Source organism: Talpa europaea (genome assembly GCF_964194135.1).
Source record: "Talpa europaea genome assembly, chromosome: 4".
In the NCBI taxonomy this organism is placed as follows: Eukaryota; Metazoa; Chordata; class Mammalia; order Eulipotyphla; family Talpidae; genus Talpa; species Talpa europaea.
In genome coordinates, this window is record NC_140070.1 from 86430814 (window position 1) to 86443688 (window position 12875).

Here is a 12875-nt window from a genome sequence, read left to right on the forward strand (position 1 = left end):
GCCAAAAGATTTGGTTTCTCCCGAGGCCTCTCTCTTTGGCTTGCAGATGACTGCCTTCTCACTGTGTCCTCACATGGTCTTTCCTCTTTGTGTGTGCACACCTCTTCCTCCTCATATGAAAACACAAGTCCTATCATTAACTTCTTATGACTTCGTTTAACCTTAATTATCTACCTCTTAATAATCTGTATCTCCAAACATAGTCACATTGGGGGTTAGAACTTCAACATATGAATTGGGAAGGAGGGCCATTTCAGTATTATTAAATTATGTGAATATACCACAGTTTGTTTATCCATTCTTGTTTGTCCATTCTTCTATTGGTGGATACCTACGACTATTTACTGTTTGGAGCTGTTATGAAGAAATCTCCATGAACATTCATATATGTCCTTTTATAATGTATAGTCTTATTTCTCTGAAATAAATAAATAGGAATGGAATTGCTGAGTCATGTTTTATTTTATAAAACCTGTCAGGCCTTTCCCCAAATGATTGCACCATTTTTTGCACTCCTCCATCTGTTTTGTAAGAGTTTTGTTTGCTTAAATCCTTGTCAACATTCAGCATGTTGGTCCTTTAATTTTAGATATTTTGGTGGGTGTGTATGGAATAACTTTTAACCAAACCCAAAAGAAACTAAAAATTCAGTTCTAAATTGTTGTTTATCACAATAAGCATGCTTGTTTTCTTTATAAAATAGCAATCCAAATTTTTTATTTTTACCAAAGTAATAATCAAACATTGTTGAACATTTTAAATGAAAAAACAACAGACCCCTTCCTTACACTTATCTTGTGTTTTTCTTCAGAGGCAATCACTCTAAACTTTTAGTTGTTTTCCTATTTGTTGCCGTGTAGCATAATCTGCTATTTCTTGATTTATCAATTTCTGAGATGATTTATTAACTTTCTGAAGTAACATACGAAGTCGTAGCTCTCCAATGTATCCCCATTCCCTCTCTAACTGCCATCTCTCCTGCTGACACAATACCACATTTGTTTCGCAATTATCACTATATTGTTATTTATGACCATGAAAATGCTGTTTAATGCTGAGAAAAAGAGACACTATACTCATCCCTGTTTTTTTTTATGTAACTTTATTTTCATGGCATTAATAATTACCTCATTTCTTCATTTGCCTAGCTTGCTATGTTCCTATTGTTAATTGTTTCCATGTATTCCAACATCTCTTCCACATGCCCATGAATAATATTTTCCATGTGCTCAAATAAATCAGTTATTGTTCTTTCCTGCAGACTTCCATACTCCTATTCCACCCTGAACTGTTATTATTTAGACCTGCAGAGCAGTTTAGATTTCTTGTTATTGCCCATATAACACTCTTCTGGACTAGTCTCCTTTATTGAATCCTATATCTTCTTTCTTGGGTTAGTTTTTTTTTTTTTATTTTCATGTATATAGCCTTCAGTCTCTGTAGGTCGAAATTACATTTTTGAGACTTTAAATATGTGAAAATGTCCTCATGTTACATGTAACTCGATTGACAGTTTGGCTGGGTATAAAAGTCTAATTTGCAAATAAATTCTCATAATTTTTAAAGCATTGTTCCATTGAGTTCTAACATCAGTTATTACTCTTGTGAGGTCTATACCATTCTTTTTCCTGACCTTTTGTGTTTTGTCTATTATTGTTTTTTGGAAATTTTTAGTACCTTTGTCTTCACATAATGATCAGAAATTTAACAGTGATGCTCTTGGGTATAGATATTTTTCTTTTTCATTGTAATGTATAACCATGGGCTTTCAATTTGGGGTTTCATGTCTTGAAAAATTTCCTTTAGTTCTGGAAAGCTTTTTTTTTTTTTAATTTTTTTTTTTTAATAAAGATTTATTTATTTATTTATTTGTACAAGCACTGGGTACAGTCAGAAGCGCGGGAAGGTGAGAGAATTCACCAGAGCCAGAGCGGGGAACAGAACAGGCAGACTGACGAAATACACTGCTGAGGGGAGCAGCGGGCGGCAGGAGAGGTCTGCGCGCCATGTGGGACCCTCGCCCGGCAGCCGGGGATTGACCCGACGCTGCAGAGGCTGCAGGCAGCCTCGCAACCCAGCGCTCAACCGCTGCGCCACCGGGGAGGCCCTTTTTTTAATTTTTTTTTTTTGCCATGGTAGTATTGGTTTACAACATTGTCTATGATTCAGAAACATAGGATCTGTATGTTACAATACACCCACCACCAAGGCACCCACAGAGCTCCAACATAGTCCATTGTGTTCTTTTATTCCTTTTCTGTTCACCTCCTCCCTCCCCTTCTGGTAACCTTAGTTTTACCATCAGATTTCTAGGGTTTGTTTTGGCTTGGTGTTTTCTGACTCTATTTTGTTTCTTTATATTCCACATATGAGCAAAACTATCTGGTATTTGTCTTTTTCCTTCTGACATATTTTGCTTTAGCATAATCCCTTTGAGTTCCATCCATGTTGTTGCAAATGGCAAGATTTCATTCTTTTAGAGCTGAGTAGTATTCCATTGTATGTGTTTATATCTACTACATTTTCTTAATCCATTCAGCTGTCCTTGGGCATATAGGTTGCTTCCATAACCTGACTATTGTATGAAAAATTTTTCTTGTGATATTTCTTTGATCGTCCTTTCCCACCTCCCCTTTCACCCCATTCCCCCATTTTTTATGACCTCTTTCTCTCTTTTTCTGTAATACTTTTTATCGGAATATTGAATCTCTGATTCTATAATTTTACCATTTTCACATATCTGGGATACTGCCTCTTTTCAAGTTTTCCTCCCACATTTACATTATAAATTTATTTGTTTTAATGTGTAAATGTTTTCTGTTGGTTTCTTTGTTACAGTATTTTGTTCTTGTTTCAATTGCAAATATGAATTATAATTGATTTGAAGTACTGTCTCTCTTTCCTCAAGGTTCTTTTTTCTTTTTATTGTTTATTTGCTCTTATGTTAGAGATTTTACTTAGCTGTATGATGAATGTTTATTGTATGTATCTATATTATAAAGAGATACACTAAAATATTGGTGGGAAATTTATGTTCGTGCATTGATTAATGGGTTTCATGGTACTATGATAACATAACAATCTGGACTTTTTCTCTGGGATTCCCAAATGCAATTGTGTAGCATTTCTCTTAGGCCATGTCATTTTTCCAAAGAATTCAGTATTCTACCTGAGATATATAAGTCTGCTTGGAGACATCTTGAAACAAGAACAGGAAAAGAAGATGAGTCTCGGGCCTCCCCACTGGCGCAGCGGTTGAGCGCTGGGTTGCGAAGCTGCCCGCGGCCTCTGCGGCACCAGTTGGATCCCCGGCTGCTCCCCAGCCACCCGTGGAGGGTCCCACATGACGCGCAGATCTCTCCTGCCGCCCGCTGCTCCCCTCAGCAGTGTACTTCGGTCCTTCTGCCTGCTCTGCTCCCCGCTCTGGCTCTGGTGAATTCTCTCACCCTCCCGCCCTTCTGACTGTACCCAGTGCATGTGTAAACAAAACAAACAAACAAACAAATAAATAAAAAACATGCCTCTATTAAAAAAAAATTTTAAAAAAAAGTTCTTTAAAAAAAAAAAGAAGAAGAAGAAGATGAGTCTCAGTCTCTACCTTATCACCACTGTGCCAGATCTTGGTCCACTTGTTCTCTCCAGCGAATAAACATCCAGTCTGCTGCCAGGAAGAACAAGATGAGAGGAAGCAGTAATAAGATAGTTGCTTGGCTGCTTAGGCAGGAGATACAGCCTACTGGGAGGTGGAAGGGAGGCTAATCATTCTAAATGTAACACTCAACCAATCTTTTTTTTTCTTTTAAACCTTTCCCTTTCTGTCATATTTGTGCCTCCAGCTACTGAACCTTTTCAGAATCCAAGAGTTCAGTCAGATTCACTTACTGTTAGTGTCCATTGCTTTAAAATCCCATGTGTTAGTTTTCTCTCTCTCTCTCTCTGCTAAAGCACTTACAGCCATTTCAATCACTTTCCATTTTCTAAAAAGTTTTTGAAATCTCCATTACTGTTGACTGTTGTCCACTCTTCTTCTATTCTCTTGGTCCTTATAGATTTATACCTTTTCAATGATATTTTGGGATTAATTTGCCATATTTAACCAGAAGAATCATTTTTGGTAATTTAAGAAATAATTTTTGACACTTCTTTTTCTCACATAGAAGAACTGGGATGCAGGCCGGAGGTACAGGTGTGAGAGGATTCACCAGAGACAGAGTGGGGAGCAAAACAGGCAGATTTACTGAAATACATTGCTAGGGGGAGCAGCAGGCAAGATAGGGGAGGTTTGCTGTGCCATATGAGGGTTAGGTCTCTGGCTGGGAATCTAACTCAGGCTGTAGAGTTGATAGTACTGAGACTTAACCCCTATATATATATTTGAAAGCATGATTCTTGTAAATATTTAAACTACATATTTAGGCTACATGTTTTTTCTCCCAATCATTTTTTTATTATTAAGTTTAGTTATTTTCTTACATAATTGCTAACTTTTGGAGAATATTTGTTTTCTCCCCTCAGGTGTAGTCCCCATGGTTCTTCCCCCACCACAGCAGCTGTGATTCATCTCCACAGTCCCTTGTGCTCTTCCCTCCCCCATTTAGGCCACATTTTAAATTGCTACATTTCATAAGAAGAAATGGGCCTCCCTGGTGACACAGTGGGTTGAGCGCAGCTCTGTGAATGAAGCTGTACGCTGCAGCTGTCCACTGCAGCACGGGTTCAATTCCCGGCCGGCCAGGGAGAAACCCACATGGCGCTGGCAGACCTCTCCTGTCTCGCCTGCTGCTCCCCTCAGCAGTGTTTTCCGTCATTCTGCCTGTTCTGCTCTCTACTCTGTCTCTGGTGAATCCTCTCACCCTCCCACTCCTCTGGCCTATACCCCAGTTCTTGTGTAAATAAACAAACCTTTAAAACAAATTTTTTTAAAAGTTTAAAAAAAAAGAAATGATATTGTCATCAATGGTCAAATACATACATGTTGGAATCAGTTTCCAGGAATGGATAGTGGACTTAATTTGAATCTTCCATCGCTCCTTACCTCGTAAGGACGGTAAACATCAGCATTCATAAATTTAGCTACTGGCTAAATTTTGGGGTTTTTAATAGTATGGAGTGATATTTCTTCATAAAGCCATCACATCTCATGAAAATTGACCCCATAAATTTGGCTTCTTCATTAGCACTCTACCTCAACCAGCTTTTTCTGGTTGCTCCCAGAAAACAAAATACTACACTGTGACTTTTTCTTTTTAGAATGGCCTAAACATTTGAACCTAACATATAAACCTGCTATAGTATCCTTGATTAAAGCACATCAAAAATCTTTCTTTTTTCCTATGCATAATCCAGAATTTCTTTTTTATATTTTCTTCTAGAATTGGAGAATCTAATCCTTATAACTGAGCTCATTTCCTAATTTAATTTGTGTCAAGTTTGAGTTAACTGACTGCAAACCTAGCATAAATACAACCTAGCACATTGAATATACTCAGAGAGTATTCCCATTTGCTAAAAAAGAAAATAGAACAGCTTTCTAATTATACTTCCCAAAATCTGGATATTGGTGACAAGATATTGCAGTATGCCTTAAGGAATCTGCTTATCATATCTAAGCCCTTGCCCTAGAAGCATGAGCTGAATGTTGGCCTGGTCTGAAATTGAACTCTTATGACTATCTGGCAGCTTCTGTGACATATTAGTGACCTTGGCCCAGCTTCTAGTTGGCATACATCAGCATCAAATTGGCTTGTATCTGCAGCCACAAGACAGCCTACCTTTCTAAATAAAAGAGATAATAATATCTTGCTTTTCTTTAGCTATTTTGCAATTGATCTTTGCAGGTTTTTTTTTTTAACTAAAAAGAAGCTAAAATTTGAAGATTTCCATGTTACTTTAATCCTGACTGTTTTGAATCTATTGCTCTACTAACTCACACAGTTAAAAAACTGCTGGTCCTAGCTGACATCTTGAAAAAATTATGTGGCATTATATCTCTCTGGCTTCAGGCTATAGGACTTCTTAATCTGCAAGCTGTCTGCAAGTTTTAAAAGAAAGCTTCATCTGCAATCATTTTAAACAGCCAATGGAGACAAGATTGCTTTAGTTAGTAGTTTACCAGCTTCAACTGAGTACACTCTAGTTGGATAAAAATTTAATCAAGGAAAAACTCAAAATAAGTTTTTAATTATATTTTATATCTTACTTGGCAACTTGTTTGAAAATGCTGCATAAAACATTCAGAACAGGAAACATTTTATATTGCTGCTTATGATTAATAAATATGGAATCTGAGGCATTCTATTTTATAAATCAAGGTCTTAGTCCAAATTTCCTGTTTTTGTACATTTAAAAAAAATCGGAGTGTAAAAATAGCACGAAAGTTTTTCAGGTACTAGGGGGTCAAGGCAACAGGCAAAAGCTCGGGATGCTAAGACTTTTGTCAGGTCGGCATCAAAAACATTTTGTCGTCACTGTAGATAAGGAATTTGGTGCCGCTGGCTTTATAAAAATATGAGTAAATATATACCACTTCAGATTTTCTATGCTTTTTGCTAAAAAGAAAGGAATATATAATACAAAATAATAAACTAGTGACTTGGAAAACACCAGTGACCCTGTCAAAGACTTTCTTCCCACATCTTAATTTTAATCACATCTATTACTGTCTGTGTTTTACAAACCTGGCCACTGTCTTCAATGTTTAATACCGTACCCCAAACACACATGTATACTCACCCACATATTTTGACTTCTGTTTAGAGATTCCACTCTTAAGTCATCTACACTTTCTGACCTTCTCAAATTTTCTCAGCCCAGCTCCTCCCATAGGTCTTTCCAGAATCTTTCTTTGTCTATAGAAGATTACCAATTCTGAAGAATATGTGAATGACAGAAGACGCTTTGGCATTAGTTAATATCTTGTCATGCTAAAGAGAACATTTTCACATTTATATCTCTTTATAGCCTAAAGAATGTTTCTTGATACAACCAAGGGAAACACAAGAGAATGGCACTAAGACCAGGAAGAGGAGAAAGGTAATATTTTTTTAAGATTTATTTTTTTATGCATACAAGAGCTGAGGTACAGGCCAGAGGTGTGGGGGATGAGAGGATTCACCAGAGACAGAGTGGGGAACAGAACAGGCAGACTGACCGAAGTACACTGCTGAAGGGAGACAGGAGAGATCTGCTGCGCTATGTGGGTTGCTCCCTGGCTGGCTGGAAATCGAACTCGTGCTGCAATGGCTGCGGGTAGCTTCATAGGTTGCGTCTTAACCCTTGTGCCACCAGGGAGGCCCGGAGAAAGATAATATTAATAATGCTTCATACTTTATGTAGTCTGCTCTGAAGGGGTACTCATTGTAATCCCCATTTAGAGATACAGTACTTTTAAGATTCGTGAGGTTTGGTGACTTCCCTGGGATCACTAGTAATAAGTGTTTCTGTTGGGGCTAAAAATAAATTCTTCTGACTCCTATTTAAGTTGTGTGGAGCACCAAACTTCTTTTTTACCCACTCTGTATTTTCACTCTGGTGAGAAGCCAGACTTGAGTTTCTAATTCTAGACAGGGCCCACAGCTATCCTGCCTCTGACTCTTCTCATTCTGTCCAAGAAAAGAAATTTATCAACTTTCTTTTCTTCCCCAAATCCATTTTTAAAACTTCATATCTTAGAGTATTCATAAAAAGAAAATAATAAGTAGATGAAGGTAGTATAAGAATGACTCTAATTTGAAACTAAACAAAAAGATCACCTTACATTTTGATACTTGTCTATGAGCATAGGAAGACTCTGTTGCTCCTCTGCAGACTTTCTGAAGGCTCAGCCTTGGAGGAAGTGTGGTTAGCTTTGACCTTCCACCACAGTTGTGAAAACAGCAGTGTAATTCTCTCCCTGCCAAGACGAGTCTACTGCTACAGTCAGCAGAGGAAATATGATTGGGATTAGAGGAAAGAAGATGGACTCAAACCAATTACTTAACAGCAAGCTTTTAGAAAACTGAGAGTGTGTGTGCCTGTGTTTTCTTTGCTTGCAAATGGCCAAATAGGAAGGTGGGAGATGCCAAATTGGCTGAGGTTTGGCAAGTCCTTAAAGAAGTGACTTTAACTTCTCTTTGATAGTTCGTACACTAATGGCCTTCAGGAGTGTTAAGTTCTTGTGACTGAAGGTCAGAGTCTAGCTAGATAGTTAGCCTTGGCTGACGTCATGCTAAAATGTGCCCACCGATGACATAATTTTAAAAGTTAATTCATTTGACAGAACTTTGACCATTCTTGGCAGTGGTATAGAAATAAGGATATTGTGCAAGGAGGAAAAGTTAAGATGTGGGGGGCAGGTAGGGAATGGCTCTTTCTGGGTCTTTAGTGAAACAGAATGAAATGAGAAGGAAAGTTTATGATCATGGTTAAATGAATGATTATGTGCTCATGGTATATTGCAGGTGTTCAGTAAATGCTACACAAATGAGTCCAAATCAGTAGAGATATTGTGAGTTATCTCTGGTTTTTCTGGTTCTTCCTTCCATAGGGCGATGTCAAGACTGTCTTTCCAAAGATGAGAATTAAGGGTCTAAAGTTCCCCTTCTCAGTGGCTCCTGTGCTAAGATTACTCCTATAGCTTTTGCCTTAATTCCAGAAATCCAAACTGAAACTCAGTACATTAAAAACCAGATTAGATAAGATATTATTCTAACTCCCAGGAATACAAATTATGTAAGCTTAGAGAGAGTTTTCTATAGCAACAAAATTTCTTGAGTTTTAATGGAAAATAACACCCTGTTCTGGAGACTCCTGCAAGTTTCAGTAAATTTTTGGACTTCTCGTAAAATCATAGGCAAACAGTTATAAGGAACGTTTAAATCACCCATTCATCTTTTAAAAACAGTACAGGCATACCTTGGAGATATTGCAGTTTCATCTAAACCTTTGCAGTAAAGTGATGTCATCATAAAGCAAGTCACACCAGTTTTTCTGTTTCCTAGTGCATGTAAAAGTTATGTTTATACTATATTATGGTCTGTTGAGTGTTAAATAGCATTATGCATTAAAAAACATGGTACAAACCTTATTTTTTAAATACTTTACTGCTAAAAAAAAGCACGCTAAACCATCATCTGAGTCTTCAAGTGAGTCATAATCTTTTTGTGGAGTCTTATTAGAAACACAATTATCTGCAAAGCATGTAAAGTGCAATCAAACTAGGCATGCCTACAATTACCTAAGGAGTATTTGTTGTGTTTTCTCAAGTTTATTTATTAAAAGTCACATTCACACTTGCTACCACCAAAACCTATATACAGTGCCAGAAGGTTGATTCTTCAATACCAGAAGAATCACCCTATCCTAAGCCAAATGCCACTCTAAAGTGTCTTCTCATTTTTTCTTCTCTTGTATTAGAAGAAAATTACTGACATTCTTGCAAAATCAGAGCCAAAGCCAGGGACACCTGAAGACCTGCAGAAGCTGATGAAGGACTATTACAGCAGCAGTCGCTCTGTGATTGAATTAGAAGAACTAAACCTACCAGGTACAGAAAGACTTCTGTATTTTTCCTTTTGTTTTTTCCCCCTGAGTATTCTGAGGTTAGTTATTGAGCAGGTTCCATTACTAATTGCTGTCAGTTTTCCTAACGATGAGGAGTAAAACAGCTTAATCTTTCCTCTCCTATGTATAGTGACTATATATTCTTAGCTGGTAGTAAATGTATGTTCCATGTACTAGTATTCCTTTCTTCAACCTAATTGTTTTAACTGTTAGAAGATTTATTAAGATGATAAATGATATGTATTTGACCTAATTGAAATTTTTGTGATTGTATTTTTTATTCAAAAGATAGTTATTAGCTGTGTATTTTTGATAGCAGATTTTTCAAGGAGTACATATGAGAAAATAAATTTGAAAAAAGATAAAGCACACATTTAAAGGCATAGGTATAAGACATTGATTTGCTCATCCTTTATAGACAAGTACTTTAACTGTAATGAAGCATCTTCATTTTGTTGTTATCCTTATCATGAATTTCTAGTCATGGTCTAGAAATTTCTAGAATTTCTAGTCATGATTTTTAGGGTGGCTTAGTTTTTCAAGAAAACTATCATAGAACAAGTATTTTTCATTTTTAACAAGGATGATACATTAACCCAGGTGATTCTTAAACCTATTAGTGTTTGATATCTACTGGCTTAGAATATTAATAATTAAGTTAAAAGATACTGCAAAATCCTTAAATAATTTTAATTAATTTCAAAATTATGATACATCTTGTAACTCCTTTATGCAGAGATAAAAGAAAAATAGTCATAAAATCAAACCAGAAAATGCCTGGGTACCACTGCCTCAGCTGAGCTATTTAGAGCTACTAGTGCTCTCTAATACTGTTTTTAGAAAATGTTATGGATAGCTTGATTTCCTCTTTCCATTACAATTTATGCTGTCTAGAGGCTTGAGAAGCTAACAGACAGTCCCTTCCCTGAACTTTTTACAATTCTTTTGCGATGTCCTTTAAAAAAAATGATGCACATTGATTTTGGAGACAGGAGTGCCCCCTCTATTTCTTTTCCAAAAAGAATACCCTTTAGGGAATTGAAGGAGTGCATTTGCACATGAAGGACATCTGGAGTTTGACACTTCCTGAGCCCAGATGGCTCCAGCAGTTAGAAAACCTTCCTAAAGCAAGGCAACTCCTCTGGAGGAGAGTCACACCTTGGCCACTCTATCTCAGGAAGCAAGTGTTACTTAAAAAAAAAAACCTTCGATTAGAGAACAACAGAGACTCTGGAGACCTGCACACAGCCCCGCGCCAGCCGGTAAGCGCAAACGCGGATCGCGGCTGCCCAGGTACCCACGCCTGCGGCCTAGGCTTGCGGGGAGATGCGCGGGGGCCCTCACTGAGGTGAAAGTCCCTCACTGAGTAATCAGAAACCAGGCGCCCGGACACGGGAGCAGGGTGCAAAAGGCGCCATTCCTGCAGCCACTGAACTGGGCTACAGCCCATGTCCTGGACCTGAGGGCTTTGGAACTGAGACCCGGGGCACGAAATTCGGGGCATGGGTCCTCCACATCGGTGGGGCACAAGACAGACACAGCACCCAAAAGCCGTTGAGGTTTTCCCTACCATTCCCGTTCTGTTCCCTGTCCCATGGGGTGAAAAAAACAGCTCCCCAAGAACAATAGGAGAGATCTCTGGTGCCACCTAGCGACCAGAAAAAAAGTCACTAACACCCCATAGAACAGGGAACTATCTTCAGAAAAGACTGCTTGAAATCGGCAGAAGGCTCCTGGAGGAGCCCGTGGCCAGCTGGGAAGTTAGCCCAAACCAGGCCCCTTCAGACCAGCAGTCTGAGCCCACAGAGGGAGCGGGCACCCACGGCCGGGGCAGACCGGGCAAGCAGAAGAGTGTGCCTGAGACTGGACGCGCAGGGAGTGCATCACGCATCAACATTTTAGAACAGGGACATTTCTTCAGTAAAGACTGCCTGCAGAAGGCTCCCTCAGGAGCCAGAGGTGAGCGGGGAAGCTCGCCCACGCCAGGCCCCTTCTGGCCTGCAGTCCAAACCCAGAGGGGGAGCAGGAACCCACCACCGGGGCAGACTAAGCGCACAGGGGAGTGTGTCCCCACATCGACATTTTAGAACAGGGACCTTTCTTTAGTAAAGCCTGCTTGAAACTGACAGATGGCTCCTGGAGGAGCCAGAGGGGAGCGAAGAAGCTCACCCAAGATGCCGGCCAGTCCCAGCAACAGTGTCCCAATGCATACGACAAATTAGAAAACAGACAGTAGGGAGTAGAAGAACCACACACAACCTAACAACTCCTCAGGAAAAAAGCACACCACAAAAAGAAAACCACCACCCAGATTGCAACAACAGTAACTTGGAGAACTTCTGAGCCTTCCAGAAAGAGAATTTAAAATTGCCGTGATTAAAAAAATGACAGAACTCATAAAGGAAAACAATGATCAGAAAAAGGAAATTGAGTCCCTAAAGAGGGAAAACAATGGTCAGAAGAATGAAATTGAGTCCCTAAAGAGGGAAGCAAAAGAAATGCAGGAGATCAAAGACTTAATGGAGGAACTAAAGAACTCTGGGAAAAGCAATGAAAGCAGAATAGATGAAATGGAAGAACGAATAAGTACTCTTGAAGACACAGAAATAAAAAGAACCAAAACAGAAAAGGAAAGAGAAGTACAAAGGAAAAAGACCAAAGAAAGACATCGGGAACTATCTGACTCCATGAGGAAAGGAAATATAAGAGTTATAGGAATACCAGAAAGAGAGGAGAGAGATGTAGGAACAGAGAAAATATTCAAAGGGATAATTGAAGAGAACTTCCCAAATGTGAAGAAGGAGCTGAAAATTGATATACAAGAAACAAGAACACCAAACTTCCACGACGAAAGGAAAAATACAGCAAGACACATAATAGTAAAGCTCCCAAGAATCCAGGACAAGTAAAAAATAATGAAGCTGACAAGAGGGAATAAACAGATAACATTCAAAGGAAAACCAATCAGGCTGACATCAGGCTTCTCTGAAGAAACACTACGGGCAAGGAGAGAGTGGAGGGACATAGTCAACAGACTCCAAGAAAACAGATGCCAACCAAGAATACTCTATCCCGCAAAGCTCTCCTTCCTCTATGAAGAAAGAATAAGGACCTTCCCAGACAAACAGAAACTCTGGAATTTCATTACGACTAAACCCCCACTTCAAAAAATACTACAAGGAATCCTAAAGCCAGAACCTCAGAGGGACGAATAACAACGAAAGAAGGCCAAAAAAAAAAAAGTTATTAAAAGAATAAATAAATAAAATCAAAGGAAAGACAAACACAATGGCAAATACAGACACTAACATATCAATATTAACTCTAAATGTAAA

The 12875-nt window shown here is 38.6% G+C and overlaps 1 protein-coding gene across 1 annotated transcript in view; it reads left to right on the plus strand.

The window, feature by feature from the left end:
* The window catches only part of CMSS1 (cms1 ribosomal small subunit homolog), a gene marked incomplete at both ends in the record, with an annotated part of 345000 nt that overhangs the window by 315565 nt on the left and 16560 nt on the right, over nucleotides 1–12875 (plus strand). The window contains 2 exons of the mRNA XM_084232392.1: nucleotides 6961–7032; nucleotides 9394–9523. Coding sequence (XP_084088518.1) covers nucleotides 6961–7032; nucleotides 9394–9523 — 202 coding nt within the window. The remainder of the gene's footprint in view (nucleotides 1–6960; nucleotides 7033–9393; nucleotides 9524–12875) is intronic.